This window comes from Chlamydotis macqueenii, chromosome 2, assembly GCF_036417535.1.
Source record: "Chlamydotis macqueenii isolate bChlMac1 chromosome 2, bChlMac1.mat, whole genome shotgun sequence".
Lineage (NCBI taxonomy): Eukaryota > Metazoa > Chordata > Aves > Otidiformes > Otididae > Chlamydotis > Chlamydotis macqueenii.
This window is the reverse complement of record NC_141557.1, coordinates 159,099,088-159,118,598: the sequence shown is the minus strand read 5'-3', so window position 1 is coordinate 159,118,598 and position 19,511 is coordinate 159,099,088. Positions and strand designations below refer to the sequence as shown.

Here is a 19,511-nt window from a genome sequence, read left to right as displayed (position 1 = left end):
AAAATGTGAATCATCATAATTTATGTCCTTGTTAGAATTTTTTTATACAAGTCTTTGTTCCATTCTTTTCTCATAACAAATGTCCACCAGGTCAATTCTCAGTGGGTTACTCCTGATTTAAATGTGTGTAACAGAGCTGAGAATCAAATCTCCCGTCTTCAGTCAAAGGAGGGCTCTTAATACTGGAGCCACTTACGCACTCTTGAAAATGGAAGCTATTTAAAAGCCTTATTTGACTTCAACAGCAGGAAAATGTGCACCTCACTTTCCTCAGCATCAATCCTTTTTAAAGCACATTGTGTGTTTACAAGTTGTCTTGAGCACTGAAATTGATTTTAGAGCTGAGCAGTTATTAAAGGTTCATTTTCCCTCCCTCCTCCAGTTTCAAAACAAGTGATAATATGGGGTGGTGGGAAATTCTCTCTATGAGATGGTACTGCCTTTGCCCTGCCTCTCTGAGTTTCTCAGGAAAGGTTTTCACTAAAGCATATATCCTGCTTGATCCCTACAAGAAAAACTATAATCTTCCTTTCAAAGAAGCACTTTAGCCTTGTGTATATATACAGGTTGGAATTTATTTTGGAAAATAGCTGTAAGAGACTCTGGCACAGCTAAATGTAATTGAATTAGCTGGGGCTTAAACTACTGCTATGGTCTTACTTCCATTTCAACACTGTCAGATACAGTAATAACAATATTTAGCATCAATTTCTTAATTACTAGCTAGTCCAGCTACTGATTTTGGTGAGATAAAGTTGATACTTTCAGCATGTCTGTGGAGAAGAGGGAAATAGCTGTTTTTCCACTTGCTCTGCAACAGATTGGCTTGCTTGGCCCTAGTCTGTCCTAGGTAGGTGCCAAAGTTGCACCCACAAGTGGAGCATTCAGGGATTACATCGGAGTATTCAGGCCTTGGACCACTGAGACAGGTTTGCAGGAGATGCAAGAGGAGGCAGCAGGGATGCTCCACAGGATGTCTGACTTCGTTTGTGAAAGATCTAGACTAAGGCTGCAGCTGGATACCCCTCCTGCCGCAGGCTTTCTCTACGGCTTTGGTATATCTCTCTGTTCCCTACCCGAAAAATCGTATCCACAGGAGGAAAATGTTGATTGGAAAAAGTTGTTCCGTTACTGGGAGGCGGTCAGGTCATAAATGATGGGAGTAGAGGCCAGAAAAACTATGTTAGTACAAAATGCTCTCTGAAAATTATGGATGTTCCTGAAGGGTGAGTGTATTCACATGTCCTCAAACAGAAAAAAAAAATAGAAGGAGCTGTGGAAAAGCCCACTCAATATATTCCAAATAAAAAAATAGATGCATATACATCAACCTTTTATTCAAAAGAGACAAAAGCTAGATCCTGTTGCTCAAGCAGTACACACAGAGAAGCCAGCAAGATAAATCAGCACATTTTATTCTGTCTTATTTTGAATATCCCAAGCAATACGGAGTCTTTTCTTCTGGACAAGACTATTCCACAACAAATATTCCTGATAGCCCCTATTTTCCTTCTACAGTGGTATTCCATTGGTAACAGTTGCACCTTATTGCATTAGCCAGGAAGCCCCCTAAGCAATTCATTTCCTTCTTCAACGGTGATTTTAACAAAATGCACACTCCCACAAATTCATTCAGAATTTGTTGCATCAAATTACAGTACCCGTTGCTACAGCAAGACTGTTGTCTCTCCCAGTGGTGATGATGGAGAAGGCTGCACCAGTCCAGGGATCTTCCTTTCTCCTTTGCAAGGGTTCTCCTTGAAGAACTCCTCTTATTCAGCGGCAGTGTTGGTACACAAAGTAGTCATCTAAAGTATACATCAAATATTACAGTGAGGAATGAGCTGCAGTAAATGCAAAAGTGACAGTCGCACTGTGAGCATTTGGTAGTCTACAAATAGATCTGAAAGTCACGTTGGCTCAGGAAACTTAGGTGGAGTCAGTTCAGTAACAAATGCATCAATAATCAACATCTTGGCTGTATTAATTTCTCCAAGCCAGCCCGTTCCTCTATAGTGTGCCTACAAGACGTGCATACATTACCGTCAGTGAGGGATGCTGTCCCCTTAGCTGCTCATGTTTAATGAAAGCTTTGTGCCTATATATAAATTCTGTGTTTGAGTGAAACATCTTCCAAATCCTTCACAGCAGTTCTGGAAGAGACCTTTGGCCGGTATACTGAGAAGTGAACTCACCCTTTCCGCCATGCACAGGCTCTGCAGAATAAAAATGATACATGAGTATAAAAATAGAACAGAAGAGACTATTTAGGTTGGACCAGATGCTCACACTCCTGCCACCTAGGTTGATTTAATATTAGTGAATTCCCTGTAAAAAGAAATGAGTGTGGGAAAAATATGAAGCGTAGGTCTGATCCTGTTCTTTTTTTCTCCCATGTGTGAACTTGCTTCACACAAGCATCCTCTCCCTAAGTCAATGAGACTCCTCGTGCATGTTTTCTGTCACTGCTGATTACTTTCAAGAGGACTGTCATATTGCAGGCATGGGGGCGGGGGGGCGGGAATGGAAGCTAGAATTAAAGCACCAGTCCCCTGTTCTACCTTCTGCTGCTTGAGGAAGGGAACGCTGTTGAATCATTTGAGACCTGCCTGAGCGCATCTGATAGAGGTTGCACTCTTTTGATCATCAATGGGAAAAAGGTACAAAGAATAAAACGAGAGCTGCACAGGGAAGGTTCCCTCCTCCATCATTTTCCTGAGCTACTGCTCTAAGGACACAAGTGTATTCACTCAGTAACCTGCGCTCAGCTTCCTCTCACAGGAGTAAGCCCATGGTCCACGAACTCTTCAGCGACTGCGCGGATGCACACAGCTGGCAAAAGCAAAGGACATGAAGAGAGCTTGTGCAGCTAAAGGGAAATGTGGCTCCTTGCAATCCAGTTTCTAATGCTTGTTGTGATAATCTTTGCAGATCAGGCACCAGAGCTGATCAATATGGCTACGATAGGCTTTGAGTCAGGAACTGCATTTTCAAATTGAGCCACTTCCCAGTTCTTAAAATGGCAACATTTACCTCAGTGCTGCAGCTGCATCGTGGACAGTCTTCATTCATGGTCAGATCATAGCCTGAATGAGTTGTTTAAATTTGCAGGGAAGAGTTTTTATGAGGGACCACTGGTGAGAGATTCTTAATCACTGAAATGGCAGTATTTTTCCTATGCATTGCCAGTCTCACCAAATGCTGGAATTGCTACAGGTCCGAAGCACTCCTCTCACGTAAACAGCGTGACAGCAACCACTCCTGTGTGACCACCTCCCGTTGCCACTCAAAAGAACATCCACAGCAAATTTCAACACCCATTGGGTGCTCATGCCTATCTCCTGCTTCCTGAGGGCATGCAGCCCTGGAGAGGACAATGCCTCCTATCATACTCTTATTGCAGTAATTCAAAGAAATACACCAAAAGGCTGGAGGTGCTTTATAGGGCAAAGTGAGCCCTTCTTGCCGTGGCAGACAGATGGGGAAGCTACACAGAGCCATCACGTTACGCCCCTGCATGGGGGACAGTGGCTAAAAATGGGGCTACCTTCTTGAACTTCAGAGTCTCTACCAAACCATGAGTGGCGTGGAGAACTTGCACAGTTTGCTCTTCCTCCCAGCACAGGGGCTGGGGACCACTGAAAGGAGACTGGTCTGAACAAATAAAAGGGATTACTCTTCCTGCTGTGAATAACAGATCTGTTGAACTCCTCCTTACGGGGAAACGAGAATTTTTGCCGAGGATGTAAAAATTTTAGCTGGATTCAGGAAGAGAGAGGACAAGTGCTTGGGAGGAAAATCCATCATGGGTCACTAAATACAGCAACTAACTGAGGCTCAGAAAATCCCCTGAATTAGAAGTCTGAGATTAGGAGAGTATTTAAGGAGCTGAAAAAGAATCACACATACTTGTTCTGTTCGCCTTTCTCCCTCTTGTCTGCTACAGCTTCTGCGGATGAGAGGCTTCTGGGCTGAATGAACCTTGGCCCTGAAGCACAACTGCTGTTCTGACCATTTTCATGCCACTGTTTCAAGAGAAGGAAATCAGTTTCTTGATAACCTGTGCAAAAAAAGAAATAGGTTAGCTTTTTCTTTCTAATTTTGATAATTTTTTTTTTTTGTTATTTTTCTGGTTTAGGGGCTTTTTTTTTTCCTTACTGCGGTTCAGCTGGAAGATGGCTCATGGATGGGCAGCTCTCAGCTCCTTTTTGCACAGGGAGAGACATTAGATGTCTCTCAAGGAGCATCTCTGACAGATCAACAGGAGCGACTGGAGAGGTCCACAAAAGCAACTCAGAAGCCAGTTGCCTTGCAGCTAGCCCTTACCGTCATCGCAGTGAACTCAAGCTAAAACAGGAGAGCTGCTGTAACACAACCGCACCCACACACTCTTACCTTGAACATGGGAGACTTCTAACTCCTGTTGGCTTTTTGTGGAGACAGTAGGTGAAAAGTTGGGTTAGCACAGCTGCCAGTGGACAGGGCAACCACTACGCAAACAAGGTTTGCTCCTTCAGTAGCTCTGTCTACAACAGAATATAAGACTTTTTTTTTAACCTTATGGAGAAAACTTTTGGCCAGGAAAGATCTTTTTTAGCCACTTGCATCTATATTAAAGATAGAAAAGCTCTTGACTCATCCCTCACCCCTTCAATCCTTTCCATGCCAGTTTTACAAAGAGATTTTTTCTAGATTCTTCATCTTTATGGTTTCCTCTTCTTTCAGTCATGATGTGCACCCACGTATGCACTGACAAAAAACTTTCTGTTCCAGGGTGTATGTGTCTCTGCCTCTTGCTCGAGTGATGCCTGGCACTCCAGCAGAGCCCATGAGCTGAGCCATAGATCATCCTGTCCGACGTCAACCCTTCTCGCTGAAGTCAACGTCAGTCCTTCTCACTGAAGTCTGCCTGACTGCTCTGCTGTAGACGAAAGGACTAAAGGACACGGCTCTTTGGACATCATTTGCTCTGTGGTTCAAGCATGGACTTCTGCTGGTCTAGATAGGCAGAGACTGGTCCTCCGAGAAGTGGACACTTCCTTGGCAACAAGGTCAGCAAAAAAAAGAAGAAAATCTCAAATTTTTATAGACGTAAACAGATGTTTAAAAAATGACTGTGGTTTTTCTTTAAGCAATGTTGAAACCTTTGCAAATACACAGAAGCACAAATATTTCCCATTCCACAACCCCAGCAAAATGCTAATATTCCGATATTTCTCCAGCAGCTTGACACTGCTGCCTGATCAGAGGATCCGTGCCTCTGCCCTTCACGACTGTCACGCCACTCTGTGCCCTGAAGTCCCACCGGGACCTCATCCCTCCCCAGCTGCCCACAGGCTCCGCTTTGACCCCACGCTAACCACCGCTTTCCAGCTAAAGGTTAATTACTCCAGGGGACATTTCCATCCGAGCTGTTGCCCGCAGGTTGCAATCCCTGCCGGAGCGCTATTTTTAGACCAGCTCCTTCGCTGCTATTGATCCCAGTCACCCTCTGTTAATTAGATACACACAACGCACACAGCATTTGCAAGTCATTTATCAATTCCGTTCCGCACCTCCCTCCCCTGAGATGTAATTTGGAGCCCTCCTTGAATCATGCTATTGATCTTTCCCAGCAACTTTGCTATAGGATTCTCTGTGTTGCAGACTATTTATAGATTCTTCTTCTTCTCCTGCTCTCTCTTGGGGAATCAGAAATGGGCAACAGTAATCAGACTTCTATTTTTAAGGAGTTGATTGAAAACAGATATTTCCTCTTTTTTCCTTCTTTTCCCTCCTTCCCCCTGTTGCTGTTACATACAGGCTTCCATCGGCAGGCGAGACCTTCCAGCTCCATATGGTGCTGTAACGATTCTGGTAACGCTCAGGTGATGCGGTGTAGAGTTTGCCCTGGGTGAAATCTTGTTTGTTGAATTAATGAAATGAATTCCTCCTCTTGTGTCCAAGAGTTTCACGAAAGGGCTTTATGACCTGTTTTGTCTGCTCAGCTTGGGGCACTTGTTTCAGAAGGCTTCCGTCTCGGAGATTGCCTTCTCAGTCTGCAGATTTGCTCCGTTTAGAAGGCACCGGCTTTCCGTTGTCCCCTTGTATCTCAGAAAGGGCATCCAAAGGAGGCTTCAGACAACGTGGAGTCAGGAGCGAGATAGATGGAGTTGCTTAGGGATGGAAGATGACAGCAAGGAGCCCTGGGGTCCTAGGATTTGAGAAAGACCTAGAACAAGGCAGTGTCACCTGAGGCTCGGTGAAGTTGGGAAGCAGCTCAGCCTTTAGTGAAGGTTGAAAATCCCAGCTGTAACACAGGAGGAGGCCTACATGGCCTCCTCACCTACCACGGGCAAGGTGACGCCAGAAGGGACAGCCTTGTCTCAGGGCGCACATGAACGCAGCCCCAGGCTTCTGTGGCAACACCTGCTACCGAAGATCTGACGGTGAAGTGGGAGAGAGTGGGGCAGGATGTGGCGAGGCGCCCCGGCCTGAAGCCCCAGGCTCACAGCGGGCCCAGAGCAGCCGTGGGGATTGCAGCCCCCAGAGCAATGGGGTGGCTCCGGAGTTGCGGGGCTGGGGCTGGGTTGCGTGGAGCCAGGCTGGGAATGCGGCAGTGCGTGCGGGTGTTGTGTGTGAGGATGCTGCGTGTGGGCCTGAGCTTTGGGAAAGGGACTGTGTGGTGCGTGTCGGATGGGGGCGGTGTGGGGGGTGCTGTGGGGTGTGGGGGGCTGCGGGGTGTGGTTGTGCAGTATGTGTGGGGCTGTGTGTTGTGCTTTCGTGTGGGGGATGCTGTGGTGTGTTTGGCTGGGGACCAGGGAGGGGCTGTGGTGTGTGGGGCTGTGTTTTGGGGAGCTGTGGTGTGGGGAGCTGCACTGTGTGGGGCCGTAGTGTTTGGGGCTGTGTGTCTGGGGTGGGGGGGCTCTGTGTGTCGGGGCGGGCTTTGTGAATGGAACTGCGGTGTGTGGAGCTCTGTGTGCATGGGGGGGGGAGGAGGGCATGATGGTTTGGGGCTGTGGTGTGGGGTGCTGCGTGTGGCGGGGAGGCTGTGCTGTGTGGGGCTGTGTGCGGGGAGGCCGTGCTGTGCGGGGCCGTGGTGTGGGGGGGCGGTGGTGTGTAGGGCTATGGTGTTGGGGGCTGTGCTGTGTCAGGCAGACCTCAGCGTGGGGCCGCGGTGCCGCTGTCCCCCGGGCCGTTACCAGCAGAGCCCGCGGCCGGGCCAGGGGTGCGGGGGGAGCTGCCCACCTGTCCCGGCCGTTGCCGGTACGGGCAGCCCCCGCCCCGCTGCGGGCCGTCCCTGAGGGACCGCCGCAAGCCCGCCCCGCCCCGCCGCCACCGCCCGGCCCCGCTCGGCGGCCGGGGCGTGGCCAAGCCCGGGGGAGGCGGGAAAGAGCCGCGCAAGGGGAGAGCTCGGCGGCTTCTCCCTGACAGGGCGGCGCCGACGGGGTTAACCCGCTCCCCACGGCGGCCCGGGGCGAGCCCCCGCCTCCCGCGCCGGAGCAGGCACACGCACGCACCCGCACACACTCGCTCGCACACACTCACACGCGCGCCGGCGATGGCTGAGGGGCGCGGGCTCGATTTTCCCCGAGATGATGTCAAGAGCTTGGGAGAAGGAGGAGGAGGAGGAGGAGGACGGTTGCTCTTTTTCTTAACGGCTTTGTTCTAAAATCATCCGAAATAAAGCAGCCCCAGCCCCGAGCGTCGGCGGAGCAGCCGTGAAAGTAGCGCTTTTTCCCCCCCCTTTTTTTCCTTTTTTTTTTTTTTTTGATTTTTCTCCTCATCTCTGGTTTTGTGTCCGCCTGGGGCCGAGCCCCCTCCCCGCCCTCCCAGGGCCGCTCTCTTCCCCGGGGAAGCCGCCGGGTTTTTTTTTTTTTTCCGCTCCTCCCGGCAGCAGCTCCCGCCGCCGTCCCGGCCAGGTGCTGCGCGGCTGCCGCCTCCCCCGCCGGGCGCCTCTTCGCTGCCCTCCCGCCTCCCCCCGCCCGGGGCGGCTCCGCGCCGCGCTCCTCCCGCTCGGCGCGGTTCCCTGCGGGGCGCTGGCTCCCCGCCGTCAGGGCCACGCCGGCGGCCCGGCGCCCCCGCCTCCCGCCGGAGCGGCGGCGCGGCCCGCCGCGCCCGGGGATGCTGCCCCCAACTCCCCGCCCGCCGCCGCCTGACACCGCCGCCGCCCTCGCCGCACCGGACGCCGCACCCTCGCCCGCGCCGCGGCCACCTGCAGCAACCCGGCTCCCCGCCGCCCTCCTTGCACCGCGGCGGAAGGAATAAAAGCGCCCAGCACGTCCCGACCCGCCCGCTCGGCGCTTCCCCCAGGCAGCCCGGGGCCGGGGCGGGCCGGGCCGCCCCCGACAGCCGGAGCCCGGGCGCCCGCCGCCCCTCGCCTCCTGCGCGGCTCCCCCACCCCCCAATCCGCGGATGGGCGCGCTGCCGCCGCCCGGCCCCCCTCGGCTCCTCCGCGCCGCCTGAAGAAACTTGGGACGGCGGCGGCCTCTGCCTCCCCGCCGCGCCCCGCCTGGGCTGCGGGGGACCCTTCCCCGCGCCGCCGCCTCAACTTCGCGGGGGGGACCCGCCGCCCGCCGCAGGACTCCGGCCCGGGGCCGCCGGCCCCAGCGCCCCCCTTCCCGCGGCGGGGACCCCCTGCCCCTGGCCTCGGTGCTGGGGAGGAGCGGGGGTGCCCTGGATGGCCCTGCGCACTGGGACGGCTTGGTTTGGGCAGGTCCTGCGCAGAGTTTCCCGGCTCCAGGGCACCTGGTCCCGACGCTCCAGCAGCCTCCTGTGCCTCTCCTCCTCCCAGGAGCCCGAGCAGGCGGGCGGAGAGCGGCCGCCGCCGCAGCACAAGCTGCCCCGGAGCAGCGGCGGCAGCGGCGGCGGCGGGCGCCGCCAGCCCCCCCGGCAGCTGCCCCCCTTCTGCGGCTGCTGCGGCCTGTCGGATCCCCGGGCGGCCAGGGGGGGACATGGTCCCCTCACTCGCCCCTTGCTGGCGGCCATGAAGAGGCAGAACGTGCGGACCCTGTCCCTCATCATCTGCACGTTCACCTACCTGCTGGTGGGGGCTGCCGTCTTTGATGCCCTGGAGTCCGACAACGAGATGCGGGAAGAGGAGAAACTCAAAGCCGAGGAGATCCGGCTCAAGGGAAAGTACAACATCACCAGCGAGGACTACCGGCAGCTGGAGTTGGTGATCATGCAGTCCGAGCCGCACCGGGCCGGCGTCCAGTGGAAATTCGCTGGCTCCTTCTACTTTGCCATCACGGTCATCACGACCATCGGTGAGTGTCTCAGCTCGGGGAGGCCCTCGGGGGTCAGGGCCGGGGCTGGGGCAAGAGCCCACCTGGTTGGGAGAGGGGCAAGGGGGGCTGTGGCACGCAAAGAGTTAAGGGCTGAATGAGTTTTTTTGGCTATCCCTCTGGCGTTATGTAATTCCTTGCTCTTCAGGCACTTGTTGGACTTGGCTGTGTCCCGCACCTCTTCCCCTGGCGATGGCATCACCTGAGTGGAACTGGAGAGGAGTGGGGCTTGGCCTGGTGGAGGGATTGGTGCTGGCCGGGTGGCTACTATTGACCTGTGGCTTGGGTGGCGAGGAAGAAGAGGGGAGAGGCAGGGTGACAGTCTCCTGGGGTTCCCCTCAGGAAGAAGGAGGCCCTGTTGCCGTGCTCCTCCTTGCACCTTTGCTTAAGAGGCACAGGGAAAACTTCCGCAAAAGGCAGTTGGGTGAGGATGAAAGCGACGAGGGCGTGGGAACTGGATCAGCTGGGAAAGCCCTTGATGGAGCCGAGCGTAGCCCGGCTTTTACAAACTTTGTTTTGGCACTGGCAAAGGCTGCGGTGGGGGTTCCCGCAGCTGTGGTCCCATCGCTGGGTCGCTCCTGGACATTCCCAATGTGTACCTGAAGTTTTTATTGCAGCTGGAGCGCCTGGTGTGCCAACAGGTCATGGTGTGTGTCTGCTCTTTGTGGGCACGCGGTCCAACAGGCAGAACGATGCTCGCTGTCACGTCCCCGCTGCCCAGCTTCCCCAAATGCTCGAGGGACAGTCAGTGGACACAGCCACAGACTGGCATTTTGTACTTTCTCTGCTTCCTGCAGCTAAAGCGGAGCCTTTCGCGTGAAGTTTGCTTCCCTGCCGTAAAAATAAATGCCACGGTAACTAGAGGCTGCGGAGTGCACGCAGAAGTGTGCTACAACTCTGGCTTTGGTTTGATGAGCAAGTTTGGATTTTCCTGGTTTTGTAGCCCTTACGGCGGATTTGCTGAGGTGGTTGGTGATGTTCTTCTCCCAACACTTCCAGATGCTCCCCCCTAACATCTGGGGAGATCTGAAAAGTCCTCTCTAGCTCAGTGGCTGTTTGATTGTGCATTATATTGAACAGGACACCCAAGACTGACTCTCTTATTAGCACAGACGGACTCAATCTTTTCACCGTTTAGGGCTTGTTACAAGAAATTTGCACATTGCCACCTGAAGACACTGGCAGTTTCCAGCAGAACATGCTGTCCGCTGCCTTGTGAGCGGTGTTTACTTACGTTTGTATTTGACTGTGTTATACCTGGGGCAGCAAAAAATTCCCTTTGAAATGCCATCTGACAGTATAAAGCCTATTTGTCCTTATGAAGATAAGATTTTTAAGGGATCATCTTTTCTGTTACTTTTTATATTTATAAAAGGCATATATTAATAGGTTGTGGAATATAAAGTAGAATGTCACTTTGGCTGATGACTTAGGTTTCCTACTGTTCGTTACAATGTCAGAACTCTCCTTCCTCCTGTGGTCACTGACTCTCTCTTCCTCGATCTGTCTCTCGTCGTTTATTTGTGCTCGGTAAATACTGGGCTGCCGTGCCCCTCTGGGTTACACCACGGCTGCCACGCGCACGCCTGCGTACTCACGGTGCCCCAGGCTCCTGCCTGAGAGGTGGCTACGATACTTTCTGCGTTCTTAAGCTCAGTTGGATAGAAAGGGCTGTTTTTACAGTAGTTTGCTGTTTTGATCGTATTCTACCTGGAAACAAGTACAACTTGCTCGGGAAGCTTTAGCATTTTCCCCTGCAAAGAGCTGGGATTCGTTTAGGAAGCTTGGAGCACCTCAGTGTGCATTTCTGTAGACAGAGGCGATTTGAGATGTCAGAACTGTTTAAATTTAAAATGTATGTAGCAACAGGGAAGCACAGGGAGGAAGTGTTATAATAAAGAATGGTGCAGAACAACAGACGTTCTTTAACAGTTGTTCATTTGGGAAAACTCTGCTCCAGGAGGATATGTGATCCGTCTTTCAAAAGTTTATTAATAGTTACTATCTGCACCTTGCCAAATGCACTTCTATTTTGTGTGTCATCTCTTCAGTACTAAAGTAGATTCATGATGTTATCTGATCTACTGGTAGTCTGTAGAAGTGAACATGGAAGGTTTTTTTTAAAAAAAATTCTTCTTTATCCTAAACTAATTTGGTTCACAGGGGGGAAAAATTACTTTCTCTATCTAAGTTCTCAGGAAAATAAGAGAAGATTTCTTCTCTGTGTTTCTTGCATGGGGCAGTGATTTTAAATGGTCATATTAATCTGTTGTGATGATTCTTCTTTTTAATCTGACTGAACGCTCTCACATACATTTCCTTCTCCCTCCAAAACCTCCCAGACAGACTTTGAGAAGTGCATGCAGCGATGTGTTGCGTTAGTGTCAGTAGCTGCTCTTGCAAAAGTCCATCTGGCTAACCATCGCAAGCTGGTTTTTAAAACAGAGTGAATAAAAACCTCCGTTGCCTAGAGTGGTATTTCTGTCTCCACAAAACTTCTTTTTGGAGAAGCGTGGTGGGAATCGCAGACCGCGAAGTCTAGCAACATGGATATGATGGGAACTAATTGATGTCTAACTTAATTGTTCTCCTTGATATTGCTGTGCTAACAACGTGTCCGAAGCGATTACCGCTTTACCGTCTTGATTTAAAGAACTGTGGCTTTAATTTAATCACGGGCGTTTACGGCTGGCCGCGGACCAGGAGCCAGCAGCCACCGGTAGCCCGGCGCAGCCGGATTCCTCGCCGCCGGAGCCGGGAGCGCGGCGCTGCGGGCGGGGCCGTGGTGCTGAAGGGACAGCTCCCGCCGCGCCACCGCCTCCGCCCCGCCGCCTCCCGCTCCCCCCCACCCCCCGACTCCCCCCCAAAAAAAGACCCCAACATCCATCAGACACCCTCCCGGGCTCGCTGCTGCCTGTGGAAAGGCGTCGTTCAAGACCTGTTGGGAGGGGAGCGTGACAAAGGGAAAGGCTCCCGTGCGAGGCGAAGCGCTGAGATTTGGTCAGCTGTCACGCTTCCTCTGATCTACCGCGTCTGGCTTTTATCAGAGTGGGGTAGGGGCTCACTTGTCAAGCTGAGTACTACACGGAGAAGCCAGGGCTGATCACGTAAATGGAAAAAAGTTCTTTTCACCCGTGACACTTTCTTTTCCCTACTCCCCAGGTGCAATGTTGTTTTTTTCCTATTTTCCGAACTGACTTAGCAAAAAAAAAAGAATTGAACAATTGCAGATGCTACAACATTCAAAGACTCAACTCCGGAAATCCAACAGCAGAAGAAAAATACCCTACTTTCACAAACTTTTGGTCGTGCTTGAATTCTGTGAAAGTTTTTAGGTGATCAGAAAGAACTAATAAGTTGATCTCACCAGTTGCTGAGTTTGTTTTGGGAATGTTCTCACTTCAGAGTTAGCTAGTATAATTTCCTGTCCATTTCCAGTTAACCCAGTCATTTCCAGTTACATAGCCAAAATGATGACAGCGAGTGATTTAATCAAGTTCTCTATCCAGCTGCTTGTTTTTTTTTTTTTTTTTCTGAGAAATACTGTAGAATACTCCACAGAGTTCGTCAAGAGCCTGGATACGATGAATGAAAACAAAAAATTTTGAAAATAAAAGGTAATTCTTAGGATTCCTACTAAGTTTTAATGCCCTTTTCTACAGGTTTATAGGAGTGAGTAAACTGCTTCTGTGTAAGCAGGTGTCAACACTGTCAAAATGTGTTATTGGTAGGGATATCGCTCTGTCGTTTAGGCCTTAAAGGGTGATAGTCATACTTGATTTAACACCACCGAGCTCTAGTAAACACTGAATATTTCTGGAGGCTTGTGCAGAATGCAAAGAACTGAAAGCTGTTTATGTCACCCTAAAATGAACTGAAACAACAAACAGATTGAGGATTTTTATTTATTTATTTTTTTTTCCTGAGAAGTGACTGTAAGGAGAGCGAAATTCAGACAGTGTGTGCTGTGAATTGCTAGTCTCTTTTTCTAGCTTTTAGGCCTTTGTTTTCAGTTTTAAATCTGCTACTAGTAGTGACCAGCTATCCTGGTGAACAGAGACAAAATAATTTTTGAGTGTGGTACTGTAATGGTGAATGGAATATCCACCTGTTCACAACTGTTTGGCTCCTGAGTAGCTAAACACTCAGGAACTGTCTACATCCAGATGAGGAGATTGCGTACAGGCAGGTGGCCTGACCAGGAGCTTGAAGCTGCACTAACGAACTAAGCAAAGACATGGTTAAATCCATTTCAGGATAGTGGTTAAGTCTCCATTTCCTTTCTCTGCATTACTTTACCCTTCTGTAAATTGGGTATTAAAAATACCAAGCTGGTATGATGTCTCTAATTTGGGTTAGAAAAAGACTTGTTTTCACATGTAAATTATTTTGTCAGTGTTGCTCCTCCTTTAAGACCAGCCTCTGGTGTAGTCTGCTCTTGGTTTTTGATGGATGGTAGTATTTCAAGGCACTCCATTGAAAAGCTTTGAGGAGGGAATCATGGCAGATGGACCATTTGCAATGGAAAGAAACAGGAGAAAGGAAGAAGGCAAGGTATGGAAAGGGAAAGATAGAGAACAAAGACACCAGTGCTTTTGTCAGTTAACTGCTGCATTCATGACTTGCCAGGACCACAAAGGTCATATCTCATATATAAAAACCAAACAAGCACAGAGTAAATTAAAGCCACTCTATTATTAAAAAACTCAGGTGAAGGTAGAGAGCAAGATTTTCTGGTGGTACGAATGTTTGTAGATTCGCTGAAGAATGAATCTGTTCATTCACAGCATCTGAAGCTTCAGTGGAGATTACTGGATGATCAGGACTTGTGATGTCTCATGGTGGTATCTCCCAGGCAAGGAGGAGGTCAGCTTCAGCGAGCCACATGAAGATGAACTGTGCACAGGATTTTGCTCCCTGCATAACTTAAATATTCTGCAAGATCTTTTCACACTATATTCTTTGTCCTTTTTTTTTTTTTTTTTAAATACTATCCAAAATGGTGTTCTGCTAAAACAGAGGGGACGTTGTGGCTACTTCACTCACACGTTCATAGAAAGAGTTCTTGAGTTCTTGAAAACTGCTTTTGCAATGATACCTCACATACCTACCAGGGGCACATCAGCAAAAGCTTTTTAAAAATCACTGATAAGCAAGGCGAAAATACAGCTCGAACCGGTGCTGAACTGTGGCTTCCCCCTGTATGGCTTACTGGCAGTGCAAATGCAATATCCAGTAAGAGTCTGAAAACAGTTTTGGGGAAGCATCGAGAAACCTCCAGCCACTCCGCTGGGTGATGGTGTCAGCAGATTTCCTTGGCATAACCAGGCTTGAGAAATCAGTGTCTTGTAGATTTTTAGGATTTGGTGCCCTTTTATTTCCTCCTAACTATTTGTAACTTCTTTCTTGAACAGAAGCGAGTGAGGTTTAGATTAGGCACGAGGAAACTCTTTCCAGCTGTCAGGGTGGTTGCGTGCTCGAAGAGATTGCCTAAGGAGACTGTGGGATCTCCATCACTGGGGCGTTTAAAAAAGACTTTAGACAAAAATCTGTCAGGGATGGTTAAGTTATAGCTGCTTTTGCCTTTAGGGAGGAAGATGGACTGGCTGACCTCTTGAAGTCTTTATCAGCCGTATGTTCTGTGATTTTCTGAATCGTTCTTTTTTCCACGTCTCCCGCTCTAATAGTTCCAGGGCTAGCTTGTTTTTCTTGAGAAAGAAAACCAAAGATATCTGAAATTCCGTTCTCTCCACTCTATGGTCTTTGCTTATTGAGTATTTTTCTATGCAGTAAAACCATTTACATGCCTTTGCAAGTGTCTGAGTAGAAATATCTGTTTGCCCACTGACAAGGCTCTGAGTTAGAGGTGTTGGTGAGTCTTTTGGGAAAGAAGTTAGCTTGAAGAAGAAAATGATCTTGCTGATACAAGGATGGCAAGCAGAAATTTATAGGGCAGAATTAGGAGGGAGAGGAGATGTTCTAGGCTAAGAATAAGGGAAGAAGTTTAGCTGTTAGCTATGGGCTTATGCTGCTTCAAGTAAAAAGAATAATAATCCCTTTGCTTTCTCTGGGGACAGCATCAGAACTATGAGGATTGATCTAAGGTAAAACCAATTAATGGAGAGCTTCCCTTTTGAACACCATGAGTTTTGGGACAGACGCTGCCGATCTGGCACACAGCAAGGACCAGGATGCTGTTGTGTTCCCCTGAAGGCGATCCGAGCCGAGGCGCTTAGTCCCTTCAGTGCCAGAGCATATTCCTTCATCAATGCTGAAAGCCACACTCGCGGCTTCGAGCTGGAGTTACGCAGCACTTTATATTCAGAATGCTGTGCTGACATTAGGTGATTCATCTTCACAACACCTCTGTGTAAAAATTATCCTCAATTTAGAGACAAGAAGATAAAATGACTTTCTGCAGATTCAGGTTGGGAGCTATTTCTAATTGCCAAACAGCTCACTTCTCTCTCTTTCAGACCACATGGCATTAGTTTATAGCCAGATTGAACAGTGAAGATGAACCAAAGGCAGAGATCCGTAATGAATTCAAGGTGGTATTAGCGAACTCCTGCAGCTTAGGTCTTCTGACATGCAACAATAGCAGAACCTGGAGCTTTACTACATGAAGGAGCATATACGGCTCTGGGTAATTATCTCTGTTATTACCATGTGTCTTCTGTCAAAAGCCCTTTAGGTTTTTAGGTACCCAGTTACTATGGATTTTACTGGATTCGGATAAAGGCCACGTGAAATATCCCCTTCCTCTGTAACAGATGCTACCAAGGACACTTGCTGGTGATGCAGAACTAATCGGTAGGAGTCCTTGCTGCTTCTAAGTTGAACTAAGAGGTTACTGTGGACTTGCAACAGATGTTTGCTGTGTGTAGCAGGTCTATTCATCTCTTTTTGGCTTGTGGATATTTCTGAGTGAAGCCCATGGACTATGTCCGAAATTTCACCTACGTAGATTGCTGTGATGCAAATTAATTTGAATTCATTGGCTTCTCTGGTTTATAGTCCGTGGAATCTACTGAATTCAAGTGAAAATGAGTCCTTCCCCCGGGTTACCTGTACCCTACCAAATGTCTTTAAGTTGATTAGCTACAACTAGCATTGATATTGTTGGTGCGGTAGCTACGGCAGTTTCTTTGATTAAAGTGAGAGGATCTATGGATTAGGAAATGTTAGGCAAAACCCCCTGAGAAATTAAGGCCTGATCCGAAGTCTGTTGTGAATAATGGGGAGAATATTTTGAGTCACAGTAGTTTTGGATCAGTCCATTATTTGACATGAATTCTACAATACTGTATTCTATAGCAAACTAACTCCTGGAAAAGATCTGTAATAGCAGTTTGCAGATTTATTTGTTTTTTAATAATGAAGCAAATAGAGTTTGTGGAGTTAAAATGTGTGTCGACTTTGGCATTTATACTGATTTTTATTTTTTAAATTGAAAGGCTAAACTACTTGCCTATTGCATACCTTAAACCTAGAGCAAAGAGAAATCTTGAGGAAGAACGTTGATGCTTTTTATTCCATTTATTCATTTTGGTGATTTTTTTTTTTTTAATTTTACTTTCTTCTATCGCCATCAGACAGTTGGATCTTCTGATCCAACCCCTTCTGATCCACTGAGCTGCTTTTTTTTTTTTTTAAATAAAGTGTATTGTGCATTTCCTTCTTTTCTGTTTTGGGGGAAGAACCTCCTAAGTTTTTTAGCAATTTTTTTTCTTTATAAGGTGTTTTTTTTTTTTTTTTTTTTTTACTTCTGGCCATTTGCCACAAGAGGCTTATGTAGTCATCAGCTGGTTAAAGGGTTCAGTATCCTTTTAAACTGCTTTCATTATGGAGATGATGAGGGCATGCCAGTGAAAGATATATCTCTATTAAGGACTCATGTATTGGTTACTTGTTAGGATGATTAGGAGGAAATAGGCTATATCATCCTTTCCATTCCCTGCACCAGCACAAAAGAAGAGCTTCAGAGAAAAGCAGGCCAGGAGTGGGGTTAAAAGATATCTGATGGGAAGCTGATTGTCTCCTTACCCTCCCGTCACAGAGGGAATGGCTCCCTTCGCCAGCTGCTGGAGCCTTCTCAGAGAGGAAATTTTCACGGAGAGCTTTAGGGCACAGAGTGATGAATGGAACCTGCAGCAGCTCTCTCTAATTGTATCGTGCAGGAGATTAGGTACAAGGAAATGTTCGCAGCCTCCCAATTTAGGGATATTCTTGACATATTGAAGGGAAGGTAGAAATAAAAGCGATCTACTCCCAAGGCAATTGGCGCTGTCAGCAATTTCCGACATATGCCACCATTAGCTCATTACAGAGACGTTTTGGGTGCAGATGGAATATTTTATTTCTTCCCCTCTCTTTTCTTTTGATGTCCTCTAAAGAGGATGTCCTCCTCCTGTGTTTAAACCATCACAGGTCATTGCTATGGGAACGGTGTCAGAAATGAACTGTTGTAATGAACCTGTGACCACCTGGAGTTTCAAGTTGTCACTTTGCTGCCTTTCACACCAATCTGGAACTTTTCTGGACCAGACACAGTGGGAAAAGGTGTTGAATACTCTTGTTTTGAAGGTCTAGACCTCCATTATTTGAACTAATGACCAGTTGCTGTTAGAATCATTTAATCATTTAGGTTGGAAAAAACCTTTAAGATCATTGAGTCTAGCTGTTAGCTGTTAATAGTTTGGACTGTACAGTGAAAGAGGGTTGACTTCACTCAGTGGAAATAAGTGTTATTTGCAGTAATAATTAAAAAAAATGCATTTTGGTACTTAGATTAACTTTGCTCTGGAAACTAGAGGACCTGCAATAAAATGAACTCCAGCAGCAAGAAGGATGCGGAGCCCTGACCTGTGCACGCAGACTGTGTCGTGTAAGATACTGCATCTGAAATGTTTTAAAGCTGCTCATGAAATAAAGATGATTGAACTCGCCGTTACGATCTCTTGCATCAGAGAAACACTTCTTGACTTGAAGTCTCAGTGCTCCCCCACCGTTTTTCTGGCTTTTGGGAACTTCTAGGGCTTCTAGAGGTAGACCAGGAGTTTTAGAAGAGTTCCTAACAGGGTAAAGTGTGTAGTATTTTCTGCTGAGGACTAGAAGCAGTTGAAAGATGCCCTTTAAGCATTATTCAGGATTGTCACATATATTAGGCTGTCAAAAAACCTGGATTGCCCTAAACTGCTGAAGAGGAAAAAAGCGTATGTTGGGATGTGAAAGTCTGGGGACCAACATTTGAGGAGTGAGAGTCTCTCCCAACATTTGAAGGGATCTACCCACCATCACTCCTCCACATCTTCTGTAAAAGTCCCTGATCTACTGTTTGTTTGCTGCTGGGCACCAAATATGAGTTATCATTTTAGTCTTTTTTTCAATATTACTTAGGTGTGTTAGAATTGAGAATAAGCTAGTTCTTGGCAACTAGCTTGTTAAAACAGTGACAGTGGATCTGTGCCATCAGAATCCACCTGGAAATCCCAGAGATCTGACCTCAATTCTTCAGCTGACCTTTCAACTGGTACATTAAGAATTCTGTGATCTTCTCCAACTATCTCCTTCAGAGTTTCTCCTCTCCTTTGCTGTTTCATGTGGGAGTGCACATCCCAAGAAGAGGAAGGAGATGGTAGCTCTGATAGTGCTGATGCCCTATCAGCTTTTGCCTTCTTTTCTGGTATTTTTGTCTGACAAACAAATAAATGATCATCTGCTTTTTTGGCAGCAAAGGCTTAAGCTCATGATTTGCTCTTAAAACACATCCTGCTTAGTAGTAAAAGGCCTGTTATTTAAAGGGCACTTTTCAAAACAATTAGGGCTTTAGTAGCAATGTGTTTGCCTTAATGAGTGCACTCTGCCAGTCAGAGGAAACAACATAAGCTGGTACCTACTGATGTAGGCCAACAGAGGCAAATTAGCAGTCTTACAAGTCAGTTCATGAATCCAAGAGTTTTATTTTAGTGCTTGAGAAGCACCAGATATGATTCAGAATGGCTTCAGTTTTGTTTTCTTCCCAAATATCCATCCCCAATATGTATTTTCATTTAGAAGCATTTGTCCCACTCCTATGCTTGTGATAGCTTAATCTGTATGGGTTGCGTTCAGCTCTGCTTTGGCGTGTTGGACTGGCACCAGAGATAATTTTTCATAAAGCCTCAGTCTTACTACGTCGCTGCTCTTGTGTGACATTTGAAGTCAATGTCCTTATGATGTAGGTAGGTCAGCTGCTGGCATTCT

At 48.0% G+C, this 19,511-nt stretch overlaps 1 protein-coding gene and 1 long non-coding RNA gene across 2 annotated transcripts in view; one reads left to right on the top strand and one right to left on the bottom strand.

Moving 5' to 3' along the window:
* Window positions 1-1,570: 1,570 nt before the first annotated feature.
* LOC147601861 (uncharacterized) lies at window positions 1,571-9,156 on the bottom strand. Its single transcript, XR_015257907.1, has 3 exons — window positions 9,020-9,156; window positions 3,910-4,060; window positions 1,571-1,808 (listed from the first exon to the last, which is right to left on the bottom strand). It is a non-coding gene; the product is annotated as an uncharacterized LOC147601861 (long non-coding RNA).
* KCNK9 (potassium two pore domain channel subfamily K member 9) overlaps window positions 8,660-19,511 on the top strand; it is an 86,252-nt gene continuing 75,400 nt past the window's right edge. Inside the window, exon 1 of the mRNA XM_086742656.1 lies at window positions 8,660-9,248. Coding sequence (XP_086598782.1) covers window positions 8,660-9,248 — 589 coding nt within the window. The remainder of the gene's footprint in view (window positions 9,249-19,511) is intronic.